The 19,490-nt window shown below is 36.3% G+C and overlaps 2 protein-coding genes and 1 pseudogene across 2 annotated transcripts; 2 read left to right on the top strand and 1 right to left on the bottom strand.

The window, feature by feature from the left end:
- The first annotated feature begins 603 nt into the window (after window positions 1–603).
- LOC137738281 (auxin efflux carrier component 2-like) lies at window positions 604–4,558 on the top strand. Its single transcript, XM_068477909.2, has 6 exons — window positions 604–1,976; window positions 2,480–2,771; window positions 3,141–3,226; window positions 3,343–3,500; window positions 3,733–3,809; window positions 4,067–4,558. The coding sequence occupies exons 1-6, from the start codon at window positions 698–700 to the stop codon at window positions 4,131–4,133; spliced, it is 1,959 nt and encodes a 652-aa protein (XP_068334010.2). The 5' UTR covers window positions 604–697; the 3' UTR covers window positions 4,134–4,558.
- A 5,874-nt stretch (window positions 4,559–10,432) lies between these two features.
- LOC137737520 (Nucleotide/sugar transporter family protein) lies at window positions 10,433–15,378 on the bottom strand. Its single transcript, XM_068477030.2, has 7 exons — window positions 14,901–15,378; window positions 13,875–14,026; window positions 13,565–13,770; window positions 13,368–13,461; window positions 12,527–12,693; window positions 12,267–12,437; window positions 10,433–11,143 (listed from the first exon to the last, which is right to left on the bottom strand). The coding sequence occupies exons 1-7, from the start codon at window positions 14,971–14,973 to the stop codon at window positions 10,870–10,872; spliced, it is 1,137 nt and encodes a 378-aa protein (XP_068333131.2). The 5' UTR covers window positions 14,974–15,378; the 3' UTR covers window positions 10,433–10,869.
- A 1,979-nt stretch (window positions 15,379–17,357) lies between these two features.
- LOC148691814 (uncharacterized) lies at window positions 17,358–17,980 on the top strand (annotated as a pseudogene).
- Window positions 17,981–19,490: the final 1,510 nt, after the last annotated feature.

Here is a 19,490-nt window from a genome sequence, read left to right as displayed (position 1 = left end):
TTTACCGTTGGAAATTCAAGGGCCCACGTCGCTAGCCGTTGATCTGCTGCCGTGGATCACTGACAATTGCTCAAAACATGTGCATCAACGTCTACAGTGGCGCTTACTATGCTTATCTCTCTGCAACTAACACAATTCCTCTATAATCCAACCCCTCCAGCCATTATGTACATGCTGCCTATCACACAAACTCGTTCATAAAAAATTATTCGTTTCTGTTTTTATTTGTTAAAACCAAACAATATATATTAATTAGCAGATAGCTAGCACAGATTTGTACATAAACTCGCTTGTAAAAACTATTTCGTTTTTTATTTTGTAGGACAGAAAACCCTGCCACAGCCACCGTTTTTTCTGCATTTCACAACAGCGAGAAGATACCCTCTCTCTCTCTCTCTCTCTCTCTCTCTCACTTAAACAATCTTCGACAGTCTCTGATTAAAAAACAATTTGTTCTAGGTTTGTTGTCGACATTGTTCATGCATCAACCCTCTTTCTCCAAGCTCTTGTTTTTTTTGCAAAATTTAAAAAAAAAAAAAAAAAAAAACAAAAAAAACAATAGCAAAACCTTTTTCTATAAGAGAGGCACCAAACAACCATCTTACTCTTCCTCTCCATCTCTCCCACTCTAATCCTCATGAAATTAAACAGCCCAAAACAACAAAACCCGTATATTCATTTTTGAAAAAACACAACCATGATTACTGGCAAGGACATATACGATGTTCTAGCAGCCATAGTCCCCTTATACGTGGCTATGATCTTAGCCTATGGTTCCGTCCGGTGGTGGAAAATCTTCACGCCCGACCAATGCTCCGGCATAAACCGCTTCGTCGCAGTTTTTGCGGTCCCATTGCTCTCCTTCCACTTCATATCCTCCAACAACCCTTACGCCATGGACTACCAATTCATCCTCGCCGACTCCCTCCAAAAAGTTGTCATCCTTGTCGCCCTCTTCCTCTGGCAAGCCTTCTCCAAGCGCGGCAACCTAGAGTGGATGATCACGCTCTTCTCCCTCTCCACCCTCCCCAACACCCTCGTCATGGGCATCCCACTTTTACGCGCCATGTACGGCGACTTCTCCGGGACTCTGATGGTTCAGATTGTCGTTTTGCAGAGCGTTGTCTGGTATACTCTTATGCTCTTCATGTTCGAGTACCGCGGCGCCAAACTGCTCATCTCCGAGCAGTTCCCGGAGACTGCAGCTTCGATCACGTCGTTCAGAGTTGATTCTGACGTCGTTTCACTCAACGGTCGAGAACCACTGCAGACCGACGCGGAAATCGGGGATGACGGGAAACTTCACGTGGTGGTGAAAAGATCGAATGCGTCATCGATGGTTTCATCCTTTAAGTCACATGGCTTGAACTCGTTGACTTCAATGACCCCGCGAGCTTCGAATCTCACAGGAGTGGAGATTTACTCTGTCCAGTCCTCCCGTGAGCCGACCCCGCGGGCATCCAGCTTCAACCAGACGGATTTTTACGCCATGTTTAACGCCAGCAAGGCCCCGAGCCCCAAACATGGATACACAAACAGTTTTCAAGGTGGATTTGGGGACGTTTATTCGGTGCAGTCGTCAAAAGGGGTGACGCCGAGGACTTCGAATTTCGACGAAGAGGCAATGAAGATGAGTAATATGGGTAATAAGAAGAGGGGGGCGAGGAGCATGAGTGGTGAGATCTTCAATGGTGGTGCTGTCTCTTCCTACCCGCCTCCGAACCCCATGTTTTCAGGGTCTACAAGTGGCGGGCCGAAGAAGAAAGATAGTGGTAGCGGCGGCGGCGGCGGTGGTAGTGGTGGGGCAGCGCCTAATAAGGAGCTTCATATGTTTGTTTGGAGTTCAAGTGCATCGCCAGTTTCCGAAGGGAATCTTAGACATGCGGTTAATCGAGTTGCTTCCACTGACCTTGGGGCGACCGATCCTTCCAAGGCAGCAGGTCTTCATCAACATGAAGGTGCTGCTGCATCGAAAGGTAAGCAAATAATTTTATGATCCCACACCGCAAATCATGTTTGTCCATTTTGTAAATTGCTGGAAAATTACATCAGCAGTTTTTGTCAATTGACACCTTATCAATTGGACAAAAAATTCATTTTTCTATAGCAAATCAATGAGCTTCATTGATTTCCTTTGACATAGATCTGGTTTCTTTCCCCAATCTGGACAGATTGTTTGTTAAATGACGTGACTTGTTATGAAATTTTATAACTATTTCATTTTTATTTTTAGTTTTAGTTTGATTTTTTAAAATTGAAAACAATTATCAAACAAGTTTTCAATTGAAAAAAAAAATTATTAGAAATGAAGTAGAGATTTGTGAAAGATCATATATTTGAGAACATAAAGCATTGCCACATCATTTAGTGAATAAAATTTGACGAATAAATCAGCTATTAGAATTTCTTGTTCAAATTTACGGGTTCATTCTTGATTGTAATTTGGTTAATTTAAATATATTCTTAACTGCATGTACAGGTATACACGAATTAATTGGGAATATGAGTCCTGGTAGGAAAATGAGTGGAGATAGGGAGCTTGAGATAGAAGAAGGATCGAATAAGTTTCCACCGAGTGTGTCACCGTACAGTAGTACTAGTTGCCAGAAGAAAGTGGATATGGAAGAAGGTGGTGTAGCAAAGAAGCACCAAATGCCTCCTGCAAGTGTCATGACTAGGCTTATTCTCATCATGGTCTGGAGGAAGCTCATTAGAAACCCCAACACTTACTCCAGCCTTCTTGGCGTGGCATGGTCTCTCATATCATACAAGTACCTCTCTCTCTCTCTCTCTCTCTCTCTCTCTCTCTCTCTCTCTCCATATGGTGCTACACGTATCACATGAACAAACTCTATCTACAGGGGAAAATTATTGGGTCTCATCTTTACGAAAAATGTGATAAAAAATGGGATTATTTAGTGTAGTAAATACTTTTATTGGAAATATAATTTGTAGTTCAAGTGTTTCATAAGCACTCGTCTTATACACTTCAAACTTATTATTTGATTTTTTTACATTCCTGTCATCTTTTCTTAAAAAAAAATATTTTTGTTAGAAAATATCATGTACCTCCTTTTCCTTAGCCTAGTAACGTTATCGAAAATTGATTCACTAAAATTAGTTTCTCCAATTATTGGCAGGTGGAACATCAAAATGCCAACAATTGTTAGTGGATCCATATCAATATTATCTGATGCTGGATTGGGAATGGCTATGTTCAGTCTCGGTATATATTTATCTTCAGTTGACTTATTATATTGACCTTATTGTACCATATGTACTTCAAATGAGTCATTCTTGTTAACTAATGATATATCTATCAATTATCACTTACAATTCCAGGATTATTCATGGCTTTACAACCGAAGATCATAGCCTGTGGAAAATCTGTTGCAACATTTTCAATGGCTGTTAGGTTCCTAACAGGCCCAGCAGTGATTGCTGCAACTTCTATTGCTGTCGGTCTTCGTGGAGTTCTTTTGCATGTTGCAATAGTTCAGGTTCGCCAACTCAACCTTTCCAACCATTCCCACATTTCTAAAATCTTATATTAACATTTTTTTTGTCAAATGTATGGAAACTGCATCATTATCTAATCACAAAGGCTTCACAAACCCTAATACATGTATAATACAAAGCTTAATTTAACACAACATAAGTAGATATGCAAACTATATTTGCCACAAGATTACGTATGTAAATAAATGCTTCATTTCATTTTTCTTTCTGCAGGCTGCTCTTCCTCAAGGCATAGTTCCTTTTGTATTTGCCAAGGAATATAATGTCCATGCAGACATCCTTAGTACTGCGTAAGTTTATGTATTTATTTATTTATTTGAAGGAGAAAACCACAATGCCATGATGAAAAAGGGACATGATTTCTAAATACCCATTTTTCTTTTTTTCTGTACATTCATGTTTATTGTTGTCTTTGATTCTTCCTTATTTATATAATCTCAAAATAAAAAATAAACAAGAGTTACAAAAGCATAACAAAGCTGTGCGGAAGTTACTTTCCTTGAAAAAAGACTCTGACTTGTATATTATGGTGTTGCAATTATTGCAGGGTTATTTTTGGAATGCTCATTGCCCTGCCCATAACAATACTCTACTATATCCTTCTCGGGCTCTAGTTTCCGAGACAGTCAGGACAGAAGAAAAACACATACAACTGCATATCCAACTCAGGCTTAGGTGGATGGAGAGGATCAAAATGTCTAACAAAGAAAATCATATGCATGCCATTGGATTCAGTGTTCAACAAAATGCACACCATCCTCGGCATGTGACAACTGAGTAGCTTGATATGCCGTTTACTTCAATATTTAGTTTTTCTCCCTCATGGTAGTATTATATTATTTTGGTTAGATAGAAATTAAGTAATAGAATAGAGCTTAGAATTAGCCAGAGAAAGGTTAATTAATTGTTACTTCTTTCTTTTTATTCTCGGGGTGCAAATTTTTGTGTTTATCATATTTGTTACCCCAATATCAATGTAGCTCTTTGCTTAACTTGGACTCAAAAATCATCCAATATATAACTACGGTCTCTTATTTTTTATTTTTTGGGGTTTGAATCAGTAAATTGACGGCACACTGTTTGAAGTTTCTGAGATATACCGTTGACTTACTGCTGAGGTTATTGCTGACTCTATTCTGTTTTATATATAGTTGGGAAATGACTTCTATAGTTTAATTAAGAAGTTTGTGTTAGGCACAAATTTAATTATTTCCATCTCGCAAAAGATAAGAGAACCTTTCATTTGTTAACATTACAAAGAGAATCCTTTTTGGATCCTAAATTCATACATATTATAATTTTCTTCGGCACAATGGATGTAAAATTTTACTAAACCATATACAAGATTGTGTTCAAATATGTCCTAGATTTGCAACCCGTCTTCGATATCTAAAGAAGATGTCAGGTGTCTTTTAGAATAATCGATATGGGAATTTGGATCTCATTTTTTATGGTTTGAATTGAGGTTTTGAAATCGCCTTCACTAATAATCTTTTTTAGTCGCCTCTCAATTAATTTCTCCTTGTAGTGCTTGTTTTAAAACCAAAGTTTCAGCCTGCAAAACAGAAGAATAACATGTAGGGAAAAAAAAAATATATATATATATTGTATATTTAACGGTATATATCTGAATGAGTATGGAGTTTCTGTCATTATATACAGAAGGAAAACAAAATCCTTGAGCAATATCCTCTTTACTCAACGATGTGAATCACACATAACTAACACGATGGATGATAAATTGTGTTATGCTACAAGAGATTTTTACAAGCGCCGAGTGTTATTATTATTTATTTTTATGATGTATTTTTTCGTATTCTTTTACTTATTTTATAACACCAATATCCTCTTTACTCAACAATGTACATCACACATAACTAACATGATGGATGATAAATCGTGTTATGCTACAAGAGATTTTTTCAAGCGCCGAGTGTTATTATTATTTATTTGTATGACATATTTTTTCGTGTTCTCTTACTTATTTTATGACGCGTAAAAGCTTGAATATCAATCATTTGGAAAATTTCTCTTACATATGCTACTTTGTGATTGCGTGTTGAAAATTGTCCTGCGTAAAAAAAAAAACAAAAAACAAAAGGGTTTTCTTTAATATTTTGATTGGACGCAAAGATGAAGAGGTCCTAATTAAGTCTGAGTTTCCCTACTTTGCACGTGAATGTAATTTGAGTTGAAAATTAGTAGTCAATGGTAGAAAAGAAAGGCCTAGTTAGCTTCAATGCATAGTTCCAAACATTGCCTTTTTTAAAAAGCATTGCTTTGTGTAGTTTTATATGTTAAGCATGTGACCGTACAGATTAAAAAGAGGCTGCTCCTGCGCAGAGAGCATAAAATTTAGCTTCACATTACATTGTTCTTGTAGATCATATATAATTCATTTGAAGACAAATTTGATGGTTTTATAAAATTACAGAGCATAAAAGCATTTCGTAGTGCATTTCGTCATATTATACATCCATGTCTTGAATTCTGCATTATCTTATTAGACATGCTAAAATAATTGAAAAGATCTGCAGCATATATACATATATATATTCACTGTGTTCCAGAACCTTTTTATTAGCACCAAGTATTGGCTTTTAATTTATAGATTCACCCCTTCCAGTTCAGATCCACATATATGCTATCAATCATTCAATCCTAATGTAAAGGGAATTTTCTCTATACAAATGATTATCGGTCATGGGGTAGGGGAGCCCTCATCATAACCATGATCCATGTCGATGTATTGCTAAGGACATTTTTTTAATTTGCATTCTAATGAATCGAAACTGTCTAACTTTAACATTGCCTTCTAAGAACCATCCATTCACAAAATTATCTATAAATAAGATCGCACAGTTTAAATAATTTTTCATAAAAATGACATCGTAAAGATTGTAGATGGTTCCGATCATCTAAATGCATTGGAGAGGTTTGTAATAGAGAACATTTTCGTTGCACCGCAATATATAGATGGATATGTGTATAGCAATTACCATTAGGTTAGATCATGATCCAAAACCATGCATGTGTTGGGTTTCTTGGTATCACTTCAAAGGTGATCTTGCCAGCTCTTCTTAAGCATAAACAATAACTATGGGACTTAGGATGAGATTCTATGGGAAATTAATCAATAAAATAGATCTGAAAACTTTAAGACGTTGGACAACGAAAAGTATATAATTATTATTTGTTATTCATCTATATTATTATTGACATCGTTTGCATTATATATTCTAATTCTTCCTCACGTGATGAAGCAAAGGAGTGTCTTCTATAATGCTAATTAGGCGAAAATTTCAAGTATATTATGCTTAGTGCACATGAAGGTGTTTTCCTGTTTAAACCCCTGCCTTCTCCCTGATACGTGTGCTGCAACAAACAAAACAGAGTTAACAGCTCCTGTAAACCTTAATGTGGACACCATTAATTTTCTTCAGCAAAAGCTGTGGCCCATGTGATGTGGATGTGGATTGCATGGCTGAGTTTCTCAGCCGGTGGGTGTTTGTGTGTGTGCGTGCAGATCAATCTAGTTGTAATTATTATTGTTTTCTCAAACGAGTTCCAATTTCCAAGGTTCAATGCTTCAGCAAATCAAATTTCTGGGTTTTCTGAATTATATTTAGAAGTGTGTGCAGTTCATTTTATTATACAAGGTTTGGTCGTTTTTCGACAGTTTTATTTACAATAGCAGACTAAGTCAAAAGCCAGTCACACAACCCATGAAAAGTTTAATACTAATATTAGGCGCCATTTGGGTAGAGTTGTATTGCCCAACGTTTTAATTCACATTTCTTGTTTATGGTAGATTCCATTCACCTTCTTCGGTATCTCGTTCACTATTCAATAAGAAAAAAGGGCCTACCTCAAATAAAGCAAAGAAAAAAGTAGTACTCTTACTGCATTTGGAAGCCTTTTTCACTAAGAAAATTTTATAAAAGAAAAAATTTATTAAAAGAAATTATCAAGAAGATAGAATTGACATCTTAAAGATAACCAAAAAGTCACATAAACCAAAAGAAATGTCACGCGATTATAAACTGATCATGAATAGACTACAATTCCTCAACTTTGGAAAGCCCACATCTCACAAACAGGAAGAATAACACTCATGATGACTAAACCTTGCAAGTCCTAAAGCTAGCGTAAAGACATCACAGGAAAAAACTACACAATCCTCTGATAATTAAGATATTGAAAGACCTGAATGGACAGATAAGGGGCAGACTAATTACCTATTGTTAGAACCCTCGCTCTACGTCTTTCTCAATTGCATAGTAAGAGCAACTTCCTATTACACAAATGAATACAACTTTTACAATGACACTTTATTCTTCTCTAATTTTCTTATTTATACAGTATGAGTTATGGGCACCTGACTCATTGGCGTAAGAGCATCTCCAGGGGTAGTGCCCTCGCCCTGCCAATTGGATTAAACTGTCATTGGCTAAGTAATACAGCTCTAGTGGTTCCAAAAAAGATGGTGATTGGATTAAGGGCAACATCTCGTTAGACTACTCTGCCTATTCAAGCCTTGACTTGCGCCAACAAGCAATGGCCTAACGTCAGGCAGCAGACAACTCGGGTGAACCCACTGGCTAAGTAATCCAGTTCTAGTGGTTCCAAAGAAGATGGTGATTGGATCAAGGGCAATAGCTCGTTGGACTGCTCTGCCTATTCAAGCCTTGACTTGCGCCAGCAAGCAAAGGCCTAACGTCAGGCACTAGACAACCCGGGCCAACCTACGTGCAAGCCACACCAAGTCAAAAGGCTCGCCCTCAACCGTTAGATTTCCAACAGTCCTTTCATCTGGACTGTTGGATTTCTAATATTAAAAAGAAAATTAAAAATTATAAGTTGTGCTCCGTTGCACAATATGATGCATCTAATTTATAAAAAGAAATGGTTAATCAACGGCCTGGATTAATTTGAAGGTAAAAAAAAAATATCAAAAATTCTAAAATAATACAATTTTTTTAACAACACACTTGACAAACTTACAAAGTTCAACCATCTTCTTCATTCGCTTTTTATTTAATTAATTATGCTTATTTGTAATGCTATGCTTTGATTTCTATTTGAAGTTAAATTATCGAAGTTAAATATGGAATTTTATTTTCAAAGAACAAACTTACTAAGCACAGAATTACAAGGCATAAAACATAAATATATATATATATATATATATTTGTGAATAATAGTTGCGCTTGCCCTTGCTCATCCTCTTCTCTAACCGGTGGACTTGCACAAATCCAATTACTATTTAGAGTGAATAGAAGGGCAATACTGCTCTTTCCCCCTAAAACTGGTGTAGATGCTCTAAGAAGCAAGCCAAAAAAGGATGCAATTGTCAACATAGTCTTGAAGCCTTGTGTGGTGTATATAGATAATTAGATTAAAATGAATAATCATTATTTTCAATGTACATTGCATGAAGATATGAAAAAATTGTTATCCAACTTGAAGGTAGAAGATAAATTAATTATTTTAAAGAAACAAATATGTTATTCTTACCAATGTTTGTATCAACACGTGTGCTATCTCTTTAATAGAATTGGACCCATATGTGTTGGTAGACCCTATTTCTATTAGAAAAATTACACAAATGATATTACAAATATGTGGTAAGTGTAATATTAGTCTTTAAAAAAAACTTATCAATTATGATCCTGAAATGGTAGAATTAGAAGACACAACTTTCATTTGTGTCTAATCCCCCCAACATGAAACTCATCTAACTCCAATATACCTTGAATTTTGAGAATTATTCATTCCAATCTAATTCTTAAAGACTAGACCACATATTAGTTACCACTTAACAAAGACCACCAATGACCAATCTTAGAAACTAATAAAATTATTTTAGGGAAAACAAATAAACTAAAGTATAAAAGAAAATTAAGATGCATGCATATTGATATGACACCAATATGGATCGATCATGTAGAAAATATCTTTATCACGAACCATATTAATGACGACAAGATATTTTTGGTGAAATAATGGACCACAAAATCTGTTAGTCAACAGTTACGCTTTAATTGTTAACCAGGAAAAAAAAAAAAAAACAGCTAGTCATGACAATGAGACAGTGATCAGTAGACATCAATTACAACAACATTAGGATCCTTTTTAGCATTTTTCTTCATTAGGTAATTTTCTAACCTGTTGATGTTCTTTTTACTATAGTTTCTCGAATAATCTCAATGAAAAAAGCTACTTGGCTTTTCATATGGAAATTAATCTTTCATTCTCTTGAGAAAATAATACTTTTATACACGTGCAAAACGTTTTGTGTTCGTTATGTAATCTATTTGCGTATATTTGTAACTAAACAAGATATTAAAGTGATTTTCATCTCCAATGAAGCTTTAAAAGCTATTGATTGGATTCAATGGAGGTGAAGCCAAGCCTACAAATGACCGTACATTCTGGGGTTATAACAAGATGATAGAATAATTGAATATTTGGGAAATTTATAAATAAGAATTTAGGGTTATAACAAAGGAGCCATAATCTAATTTCAAGAGTGACAAGGAAAAGCTTCAGTCATCACTGAGTAATATTGTCTAGTGGTATTCCTGATCTTCACTTATAAGTGAGAAGTCTTAAATTCGATTCTTGCCAAAGACGAATTTAAATCATATTATTGTAAGCTCATTGTAAGACTTAACTCACCCTCTCTTCCTTATCGTTTGTTAAAAAAAAGAAAAAAAAAAAAAGAATAAACTTCAGTCAGATTTTGCCTTATAATCAAAACAGTAGAAAAAGGCAAATAATTCTTGCCCTGAGAAGTTTGAGATACACGAACAAAATTACAGGATTTTCTAATTAATGTACTCCGGAGAACCATAAAAATTTTGCAAAATTACACCCAAGGAAAATCCTAAAAGGTACAAGAGTTCGAAAATGATAAAAGGGAAAAAAACACTGTTATATTAAACCCCTGCCTCGAGGAAATAACTGTCATGCACAAAAACTTTGTAGCTACGACATCAAGTGCGACATTTCTAGCAAACAAGAACTACATGAAATACACGAATAAGCAGTAAATAGTACAAAGAATAACCTTCGATTCGTTAATATATACGGTGAAATTTGCAGCCAAGACAATGCTGAAGAACCCAACAGAATCTACAAAAGGTGACCTTGGAACAGGTAATGCCATATAGACTAACACCAGATCAGCTGACTAACACCAAACTCTAAGACATGGTAAGCATGGATAGAGCTTTGCCTTTAAAATCAGAATCGGAAAATTTTAAGCTAAAAACAAATAAATGAAACAATGCCCAGCAGCTCAAGTTAGTGATGAATTAGATCTTCTCACGTATCTACGCTGATAAGTTAGACAGATTCCGAACCATAATTTCCATCGTGGGTGTTGCCGTTTTCTTTACTCAGTTTAGATTTTGGTAAAGAGGCGGCTTGCCGAGGCGAAGTTTTGCTTGCTTGCAGCTTCAAATTAAGGTAAGTGTAAACGGACATTCCGGCAATGGCTGTGAAAGCCCCAGAAATACTTGTCTTGCCTGGATTGGAACTAAAGAGGTAGTAATTTCCTAGAAGAATGACGCATGTTTTAAATTGACCAAGGACGACATGTGTGACAGCAGATGTAGCCCTGCCAAAGAAGTAAAAAAAAAATCATGTCAAAACCAACAGAACCAAGCAAAATAAGATTTTCATGCTAAAACTCACCAAGTAAAACCAAAATTATGATGAACAAACATATAGCAGTCCCATGATGCATTACAACTACTTCGAACAGTTACAAACATCCAATGCCACAAGACAATGTTTAATATAGTTATGATTAGAATTGAAGTTTTCAGTCATTTGACATAACAGTCACATGCCAAAGTGCGTTATGATTAGAATTGCCGCATGAAGCCTAGCCTAGTGTGTTTGTGTCAATCTTGTTCCTGCGGGTAACATCCTCTTAAGTATCTATAAATTATGTTGGTATGTGTTTAATCCTCACACCTCTTCTCAGTAGTTGCTTACAGTGGATAAATATAACCTCCAATTGTTGCCCATTTTCAGCTACAGTTTGAACTCTTTAAAAATTCCGTTAATTATTGCTAGGTTTACAAGTGCAATGTTGCTGATATATTTTAATAGAATACCAAAAGAGACTTAGAAATTTGGAAAAAATAAATAAACCACCCAGACAACTGAACAGCGGCTTGTGGCTACTGTGGTTGGGGAGGTGGGAGTTAGGAGTGGTTGTTATCAATTTTTTTCTTTTATTATTTATAATTCTATATTTTATTAATTTTGAATTAGATTTAAGAAAAGTAAGCAAAAATTGGATGGAGTCCCTTCAAATTCGACGGCAAGGGGTGAATTGGCCAACTTTGAAAAGTTAAGTCCTTAATTTACGTAAAAATAGTTGAGGAGGTCAATTTCAACTAACATTATAGGTCAGTGGTAGTATTGGAAGTAGTTTTCTATAATCAAATCAAAATATGTTAGGTTCTATGAAAATGATACCAGGGTTGACAGGGTATTCTTATAGGGAAAATGGTACCGGCAATTTGTACTTATGTTCATCAATTTGAGAGGTGACCAATTCTCGTTTTTAGTATCTTTGTATATACAAGTCATTTCTGATAGCATACTCGGTTTTCTAATGTAAAATGTAAACCGACGACATCATAGGTCAAAACTCTTGTATCCTAAACAACGGAACCAAACAGGCCATGACATAGGATAATCAAAATGTAAAAACAGATATCACATACCCAAGCGCTAGAGCACCTGACCACTGAAGCAAGAAGCCAAGAATAGCGGACATGAGAATTGCCAAGGTGTTGTTGAAGTTCCAATTGAAGGAGAGGGCACCAGGTGGATCTAACCACGGTATTAGTGCGACAAGGAAAAATAGAGTGATTGGCGTTGTCTTCCACATTAACCTGCTCAACGATTCGCATTTAATTACAATTCAATATCAAGGAGCTTCCAGTAGAAACTTAAAGGGTTTTGAAAGGAGCTCATCACTTACGCTAAGGCTGTCCAATTTTCCTGCTGTTGCAAGCTAGACCAAAGAATTTTGTTGACTGCACTTGGTATTATCCATGCTAATGCTATACAAGCACCAAAGAGATGAAATTGAAGATCAGTGACTGTAGCCACGGCAACACCAATCGATACTACCGTAAGTGCTAGAACCTGAAATTTTCATGGCAAGGAGATAGAACAGAAAGGAGATGATGTTATAGATAACTTAGGTCAGAAATTTTGTATGAGAAGAGCAATGAATAAAAAATGAAAAAAGAAAAGAATTAATCAAATTCCATGTGCATGGAACCTATACAAGCACCCTATATACTACTGTATCAAGGCCACAAGAATTAAGTAATGCGTTTGGATATGTATGCAAGATTTCCTCGATATCTCAAGAGATCTGAAATTCTGAAGTAAAACTTTTGATAAACACAGAAATGACGCCAAGAAACAATACACTCATGGTGGACGCATCAACTCCAAACCTTTCTATTGATATAGTAAATTACTTCCATCAGTGGCTAATTCCCGGGTTTATAATCTAAAAAAGTTTCCAAATAGCATTTCTTTCATAATCGGTCAGACAAGTTTGATGTGAGGTCTACATCCTCCTCATTTCAGAGTCTTAAGAGAAGAAAAAAAATATTGGGGATAGGGAAGACATTATCCCAATTTTCAAAAACATGTAACCAGATATGATTAACCTTTTCAGTGACAAGCGGAACCGGACATGAATTGTATGGAAACATTCTGTAGCAGGGTCCCAAAAGCAGGAATATAAAACTGTGCTTTATTTGCATATTGACATGGCACTCATAGGCAAAAAAGAAAGGAGCTACCTTCGAGAAAGAAACTCTCTTGTTGTACAACAAAAATTCTGCGAGAACAATTGATGGCGTAACCGCAATCTTAGACATCTGATAGAACCCCACACTGAAGAAATAGATATTAAACTCAATGTTGAAAACATATATATAATTACGAAACAGATTCTGATGACCTTTGTAAAGGTAAGAATACTGATGAAACATCTCACCTATTATACTTCAAGCTAACATTAGCAAGGCCAGTAGAGAAAGCCATAACAAAGCCAAGAGTAAATAATGTAGATAAGCGGGTCGATTTTGAGGGACATGCAGGGAGGATAGATAGAGCATTTAGAATGGCCATCAACAACCAGCTTACCACATAGTGGATAAAGGTGAGAAATATAGGAAACTGGAACCCAACAACTTTGAGCACCTGAAGAAACACAAGCACATAAGTTAACAGCCGGAAAGCTGCTGTGTTAATATCCAGTCAGGCAAAATGTGGATAGATTAGAATATAGAGTTCGAAATACAAACCAATTTGTTCACGAAAATTATGCCGACAGCAATTACAAAATTGAAGGTAAGAGCAGTGGCAGGGCCACATCGCTGTTGTTGTTGACGCTTTGCACCATCGGCTGAGCGGAATTCATTAAAAAGGGTAGATCTTAAGTCTTCTAGAGCTCTTCCTGAGTTGATGTTCAGAAAGATGGAGAAGAAAATAAACGATGTCATTAAGCAACACATTACAGATGTATAACTAATTCACATTTCCTAAAGAATCTAAGTCCAGTTATAATACGATATGGTTGTCCTAGTGACAGAACTTAACAAACTGTAAAACCTACTTACGAAAAATAACAAATGTCCATCCATACATTTTACTCATCATAAAAATAATGAATATGGTAGTCATTTATATTAAGGAACACCCATATACACATTTCCAACTCAGTAAGAAATGAAACCATTAAGACCGGAAAAAGGATAATATAATTTTCTTTAAAAAAAAAAAAATTGGATGAAATATGCTTACTGAAAATTTCACTGAGGAAAACCAAATCAAAACAAAATCAGTAAGCATAAAATATCTGAAGAAATTTATTGACTCGTTTTAAACCAAACTGCAATATAAGTATAAACTGCATCAACAAATAAGAGATATTTGGGTCTAATTAATTCTTCCCAAGAACAACAGTGGTGAAGATTTTCAATAAATAGCTCATGCAAATCAGTCTATGTAATCAAATAAGTAAACAGATATTAGAATCTGCAAACAAAACTCACATGCAACTTGTTGAACCCTTAAAACTGGATTCAATAATTATGACTCACAAAAATGAGAAAACCAGATCAACCAAACAAAGTGACCCTTCATTCATAGCTGTGCCTAATCAAGTAACGTTGTGAAATTAAGCTTATTGGATGATAAATACAATCACTCTAATGGGCAAAAATGTGAGGTTTACATTTCAAAAACAACAAAATCAAATAATTTGTTTTAAACTAGCTGCTAGCAGTGAGATTGGATTGGAATTTGGAACGAGAAGTGGCAAAAGTTACCTCTTTCACCAGCATCACTGTCCTTGCGCTTGAGAATCTTCCTAACGCCTTTCCTCACAAAGAAGTTTAACATTTTTATGGATACAAAGCATTAACCTTTCGATTTCTTTCACTCCCTCTGTCTCAGCAACAATGGTAACGGCTCTGTTTATGCGTTTGTAGAGAGAGAAAGAGAGAGACAGAGAGAGAGAGAGGGTCAGGGCCAGCAGCACAGCAGGAGTACTAAGTTTGAGTTTGGAAGAGAAAAGACAAGGGTTTTAGGTAGAATGGCGAAGAGGGGCATCCATTTGTGAGACAGAAGAGAGACACGTGGGTGAAGTGGAGAGCGGTGATGGCGGAAATTTGAGGTTGTCTGATCGAGGTCGAGAGAGAAAGAGAGAGAGAGAGAGAGAGAGAGCCAAAAGAGATTGAGGAAATTACGCGTAGATCCTATCCCACCACTCCAGACCAGGGTACCGACAGTCTAGCAGTGTTTATTATGTTTTTTCTTTTGTAAAGCAAAATATTTTGGTCAATTGTCAGGAAGGAATTTTGTCAATCAACGAACGTCCCTTTATATCAACAAAATTTTAAAAAACTAGGGTAAGTTATAAAAAAGTACCTCAATTATTGATCCAACTACAATGTCATACTTTATCTTTAAAATATTATAATGTCATATTTTTCCGTACAAATTTATTATAATGCCAAACCTCTATGAGTTTGTTCGTTTATTTCTCAGTTAAATACCGATGTGGAGTTCTACGGTGTATCGCCACATAGTTTTCTCGGCAAAAATTGTCCTGTTCATTTATGACGAGGACCTTCAGATTAGTTGGTGGGTTTGTGGGAGTTTGTTGAACATCTTTCTCCAGTTAAGCAGCTTGTTTCTCTTTTTTCTCGATTTTCCAGATTGTCTTTTATACAATGGAATCAAGATTGGTGAGTTTTCAATTTACTCCCACAAGAACATCTCTTTCATTACATTATCAAATGAGAATAAAACTCCAAGTACCATACCCTTGAATAGTAAGCACCCACATAAACCTTACATTTTTCCCTCTTGAAATTGATTACAGCTATTACATGGCTGTAAGGTGTTCTTGTCAAGCCATATTTTCTACAAGAGCAAGTCTTCTCAACCAAGTCAACCACATATTGATCCCCCACTCCAGTATCCACTTGAAATTTGGTCCCTCATGACCATTGTGTAATGTACTTGCCCCTTAAGAGTTTGGCTTCCTCCAACTTCTTCTTAATCTTAGGACAGAGATCTCCTACTTGCTCATCATTATATCTCGCGTAATTTAAATTCTTTTCATCAATATAGTGTGAATCATTTGCAGCATTATCACAATGGGCTTTTGCCTTGGCACTAGTATGACTGCATTGAAGGATTCACAAAGATTATTCAGAAAACATGTCACACTTTGGATGGGGTTCTCACACAGAATCGACCATTTTGGTTTACAATATCCACATCATCAACCAACAACTCTAAGAACCAACACCAAGAAGCCTTATTCTCCATTTCCACCACTGCATTAAACAATAACCCATGTCTCATCATTTGGATCAATCCCCACAACACATAGTAACTGTCCTCCATGTAAAACCTTTACGTGGCACCCCTCTAAACTTCTCAAAGGTCTACACCTATTCTTAAAACCTTCTTTGCACACCCCAAGCAAGCATGTATTCTTTGGAACCTTAGCCCATCCAACTTCAACTTCACAGTGCCTCCAAGGTTAGGTTACTTATCCTTGCTTCCTCAGTAAAATCCCATAGTTTTGAGTATTGGTTTGCATGTTTGCCTTCAATAATCTTCAACGCCTTATCCAGTGTCTTATAAGCCTTCATCCTTGTCCACCTATGATTCCACTCGGATTTCGTAGTGGCTAAAAAGGAATCCACAGGCTATGTGGAATTAAGCTTTATCCAATCCAAATACAATCTGTCAACAAATGAGACCTTAAATTCTCATTCACTTAAGTCCTCCTACAGGTGTGGTGATCAAGTATTGTCTTGATTTGTATGTTGTTTCATCCATGCATCTTTTCAGCACCACACATCCAAGGATAGTATTGAATTGCACACTATCTCTGAAAATAAGGCCTAGTGTAAGTTGTGGATTCTTTATGTTTGTTTTCTCATTAAACTTTGGATAACGCTATCTTTTTTTGCCTCATTCCTCATCTTCAGAGTGTAGACTCTCTAGATCATCAGAATTATAATTTGGTTCATGAACACTCACTAGTCCATGAAACAAATTCACTTCCCCATCTCCATCTTCTTCAACCTCTTATTGTCTTTGGCGAAACTTGAATCTAATACCTCTCACTTACAAGTGAAAAAGAATACCATTAGACTGTTGTACTAAATAGCTACTGCAATTAATTCAAAAGAAAAAAACCCTTACTAGAGTTGGTCATAGCATAATTCAAAAGAAAAAAACCCTCACTCGACTCTCTACACCGAACCATCCTTCCAAAACCCCAGACCCAAAAAGCCGACTTGTACAAAATGCCTCCAAAATCCGAGACCCTACCTCCATCCACCTCCATTGACCCAATTCTCCTCATCCTCGGATTCTCTCCCCTACAGCTTCCTCCGCATGCCCCGACTCCGCCTCAAGCTCCCAACCATAACCCTCCCCTCACCCTTGACCGTCTACGCCCTTTTCCTCCTCCCTTACTTTCATGGTCGTCTTGGCATCGTCTACGACGTCATCATCGAGCCCCCGGGCATCGGATCAACTCAGGACCACCTTCTTCCCCGATCGGGTCAACGGGCAGTACATAAATCGAATGTCTATCTTCCGGGTTCATGTTCGTTTTGGGTGGGATCGGCATTGTGCACATGGACTTGCCGGGGATCGAAATCATGCAAAAAGTGTGATGGTGTCGTATGCCACTGCTGGGATTTCCTTTGTCGTTCTCGCCTATGTTATGAGTATGTTGTTTATTCGTATCAAGATCCTAGGTTATCTTTATTAAATAGTAAATTAGCAGTTAAATTTCAGTTTCACATTCCATTTGTGAATCTCAATTATGGTTTATTTAAACTATGATCATACTTTGATATATCTATATGGTTCGTGATTCGCCTATTTCCGATTTGCTTTCGTTTCTTGCTTGTTTGTTGATTGAAGAAACATGCTTTATGTTTATGTGCTTCCATAACAATAATGTTTGCCCTGCAACTTAAAGAATGGTAATTTTAATGCAATTGAAGAAACGCTAAAACTTAGGCAACTAAGGGGCGGGAGGGGTCAGTTAACCCTCCCAACTTTGGCAAACCTCCATGGAAGATCTAAGTGCTGCCCCATTGAAGCTTAGAGTTGACCTTGAGATATGCCCTCCAACTGCTCGATTTAATGACTCAATGAACATTGCACAGGGCAGGTCATTGTGTGCAGCGTGGGTGAAGGTTGCAGCGCGCAGCTCCTTTGCTTCTGATACAAAGTCTCCTTTGCTGTTGATGCGCAGCTTTGCAAGCATCTAACCCAGGTCATTTTATAAGATTTCTTAATAATAAAACCTGGCCACTTAAAAATTAAAAAAGAACTTATGCCTCTAGTCTAGACATATATAAAGTTATAAACCCAACTCTTTATAATCCTAATTTCTATCAAATCATAACCCAAATTCTAGATCTTTAAAATTCCAATTTCCTTGTATTAATAATGTAGCTATGATACGGCATTTCAAAATATGGAACCGCATTGTGAACAATTGTCGTTTGTAATAAACAATTGTAATTTGTAAAGTTATTTATTTCATGAATTATGAATGATGGAGTTATGATTTAATTTTTAAGTCTATTTAATTGTCTAAGAAATGTTTACCAGTTTTTACATGTGACCCCGAAACAATTTTTCTAGATCTGCCATTGATCGAAGTACCCCTCATTTTCTAGATTAATCGCTTTTGATCATATCATATCGATACTTCACTATCATATCCATGTTAACACTTGATGCAGAGTATGAGTTCCTAGTTTACATGATGCTTATAGGATTGTTAAGGAAATGAATTGGCAAAATAAGGTGTTTAAGAAGAAAGTGTATACCCCTCATGCGTATTTGGGGGAGGCCAAATCCTTGAGTGCTAGGGTTCCTTGCATCTTTTATAGGAAACAACAATTAGTGGTAAATGAAAACGGAGGAAGGGTTCTCTAATACTCTTAGCCTTGTTGTACCTGAATCATTAATGCTTATGTGATCAGATTTTGATGAATAAAAATATATGAATACTTTGTGTGATTAGATAACTTGTCAAGATTTAGGTTCCAACTACGTAACATTTTTAATTGAAGAGATTTTTTTTGTTTATTATTGTTCCAGACAGTTTTATAACCTTTTGTTTTTCTTTTAACTTGGTGGAGTCTATTCCATATTGTATATGTACCCTGTATCCATATCCGTGTTTCTTGGTGTCTAAGCAAGCTGTTGCTGCTGCTTATTTAAAAGTTCGGACATTCTCCATAGCTATTACATTTGATTTCCGTTGTCCTCAAAACTTATACCTCTATGGCTTACAGTGTCACCTTACTCAGTGATGAATTGTTCCTATTTCATGAATAGTATTTAAATTTCTTGAAATCTAGGAA

The sequence above is a fragment of the Pyrus communis genome, chromosome 13 (assembly GCF_041283825.1).
Source record: "Pyrus communis isolate YQ-2024b chromosome 13, ASM4128382v1, whole genome shotgun sequence".
Taxonomy (NCBI): Eukaryota; Viridiplantae; Streptophyta; class Magnoliopsida; order Rosales; family Rosaceae; genus Pyrus; species Pyrus communis.
The sequence above is the reverse complement of the archived record's forward strand: the minus strand, read 5'-3'. Positions and strand labels throughout refer to the sequence as shown.

Bases quoted from the DNA above. Each gene is read 5' to 3' on its own strand.
- LOC137738281 (XM_068477909.2), top strand. From the start codon at position 698: ATGATTACTGGCAAGGACATATACGATGTTCTAGCAGCCATAGTCCCC. The intron at 1,977-2,479 runs GTAAGCAAATAA...CTGCATGTACAG, and splicing joins AGGTGCTGCTGCATCGAAAG to GTATACACGAATTAATTGGG. The intron at 2,772-3,140 runs GTACCTCTCTCT...AATTATTGGCAG, and splicing joins TGGTCTCTCATATCATACAA to GTGGAACATCAAAATGCCAA.
- LOC137737520 (XM_068477030.2), bottom strand. From the start codon at position 14,973: ATGTTAAACTTCTTTGTGAGGAAAGGCGTTAGGAAGATTCTCAAGCGC. The intron at 13,771-13,874 runs GTTTGTATTTCG...GTGTTTCTTCAG, and splicing joins TAATTTTCGTGAACAAATTG to GTGCTCAAAGTTGTTGGGTT. The intron at 12,438-12,526 runs GTAAGTGATGAG...ATCGTTGAGCAG, and splicing joins GAAAATTGGACAGCCTTAGC to GTTAATGTGGAAGACAACGC.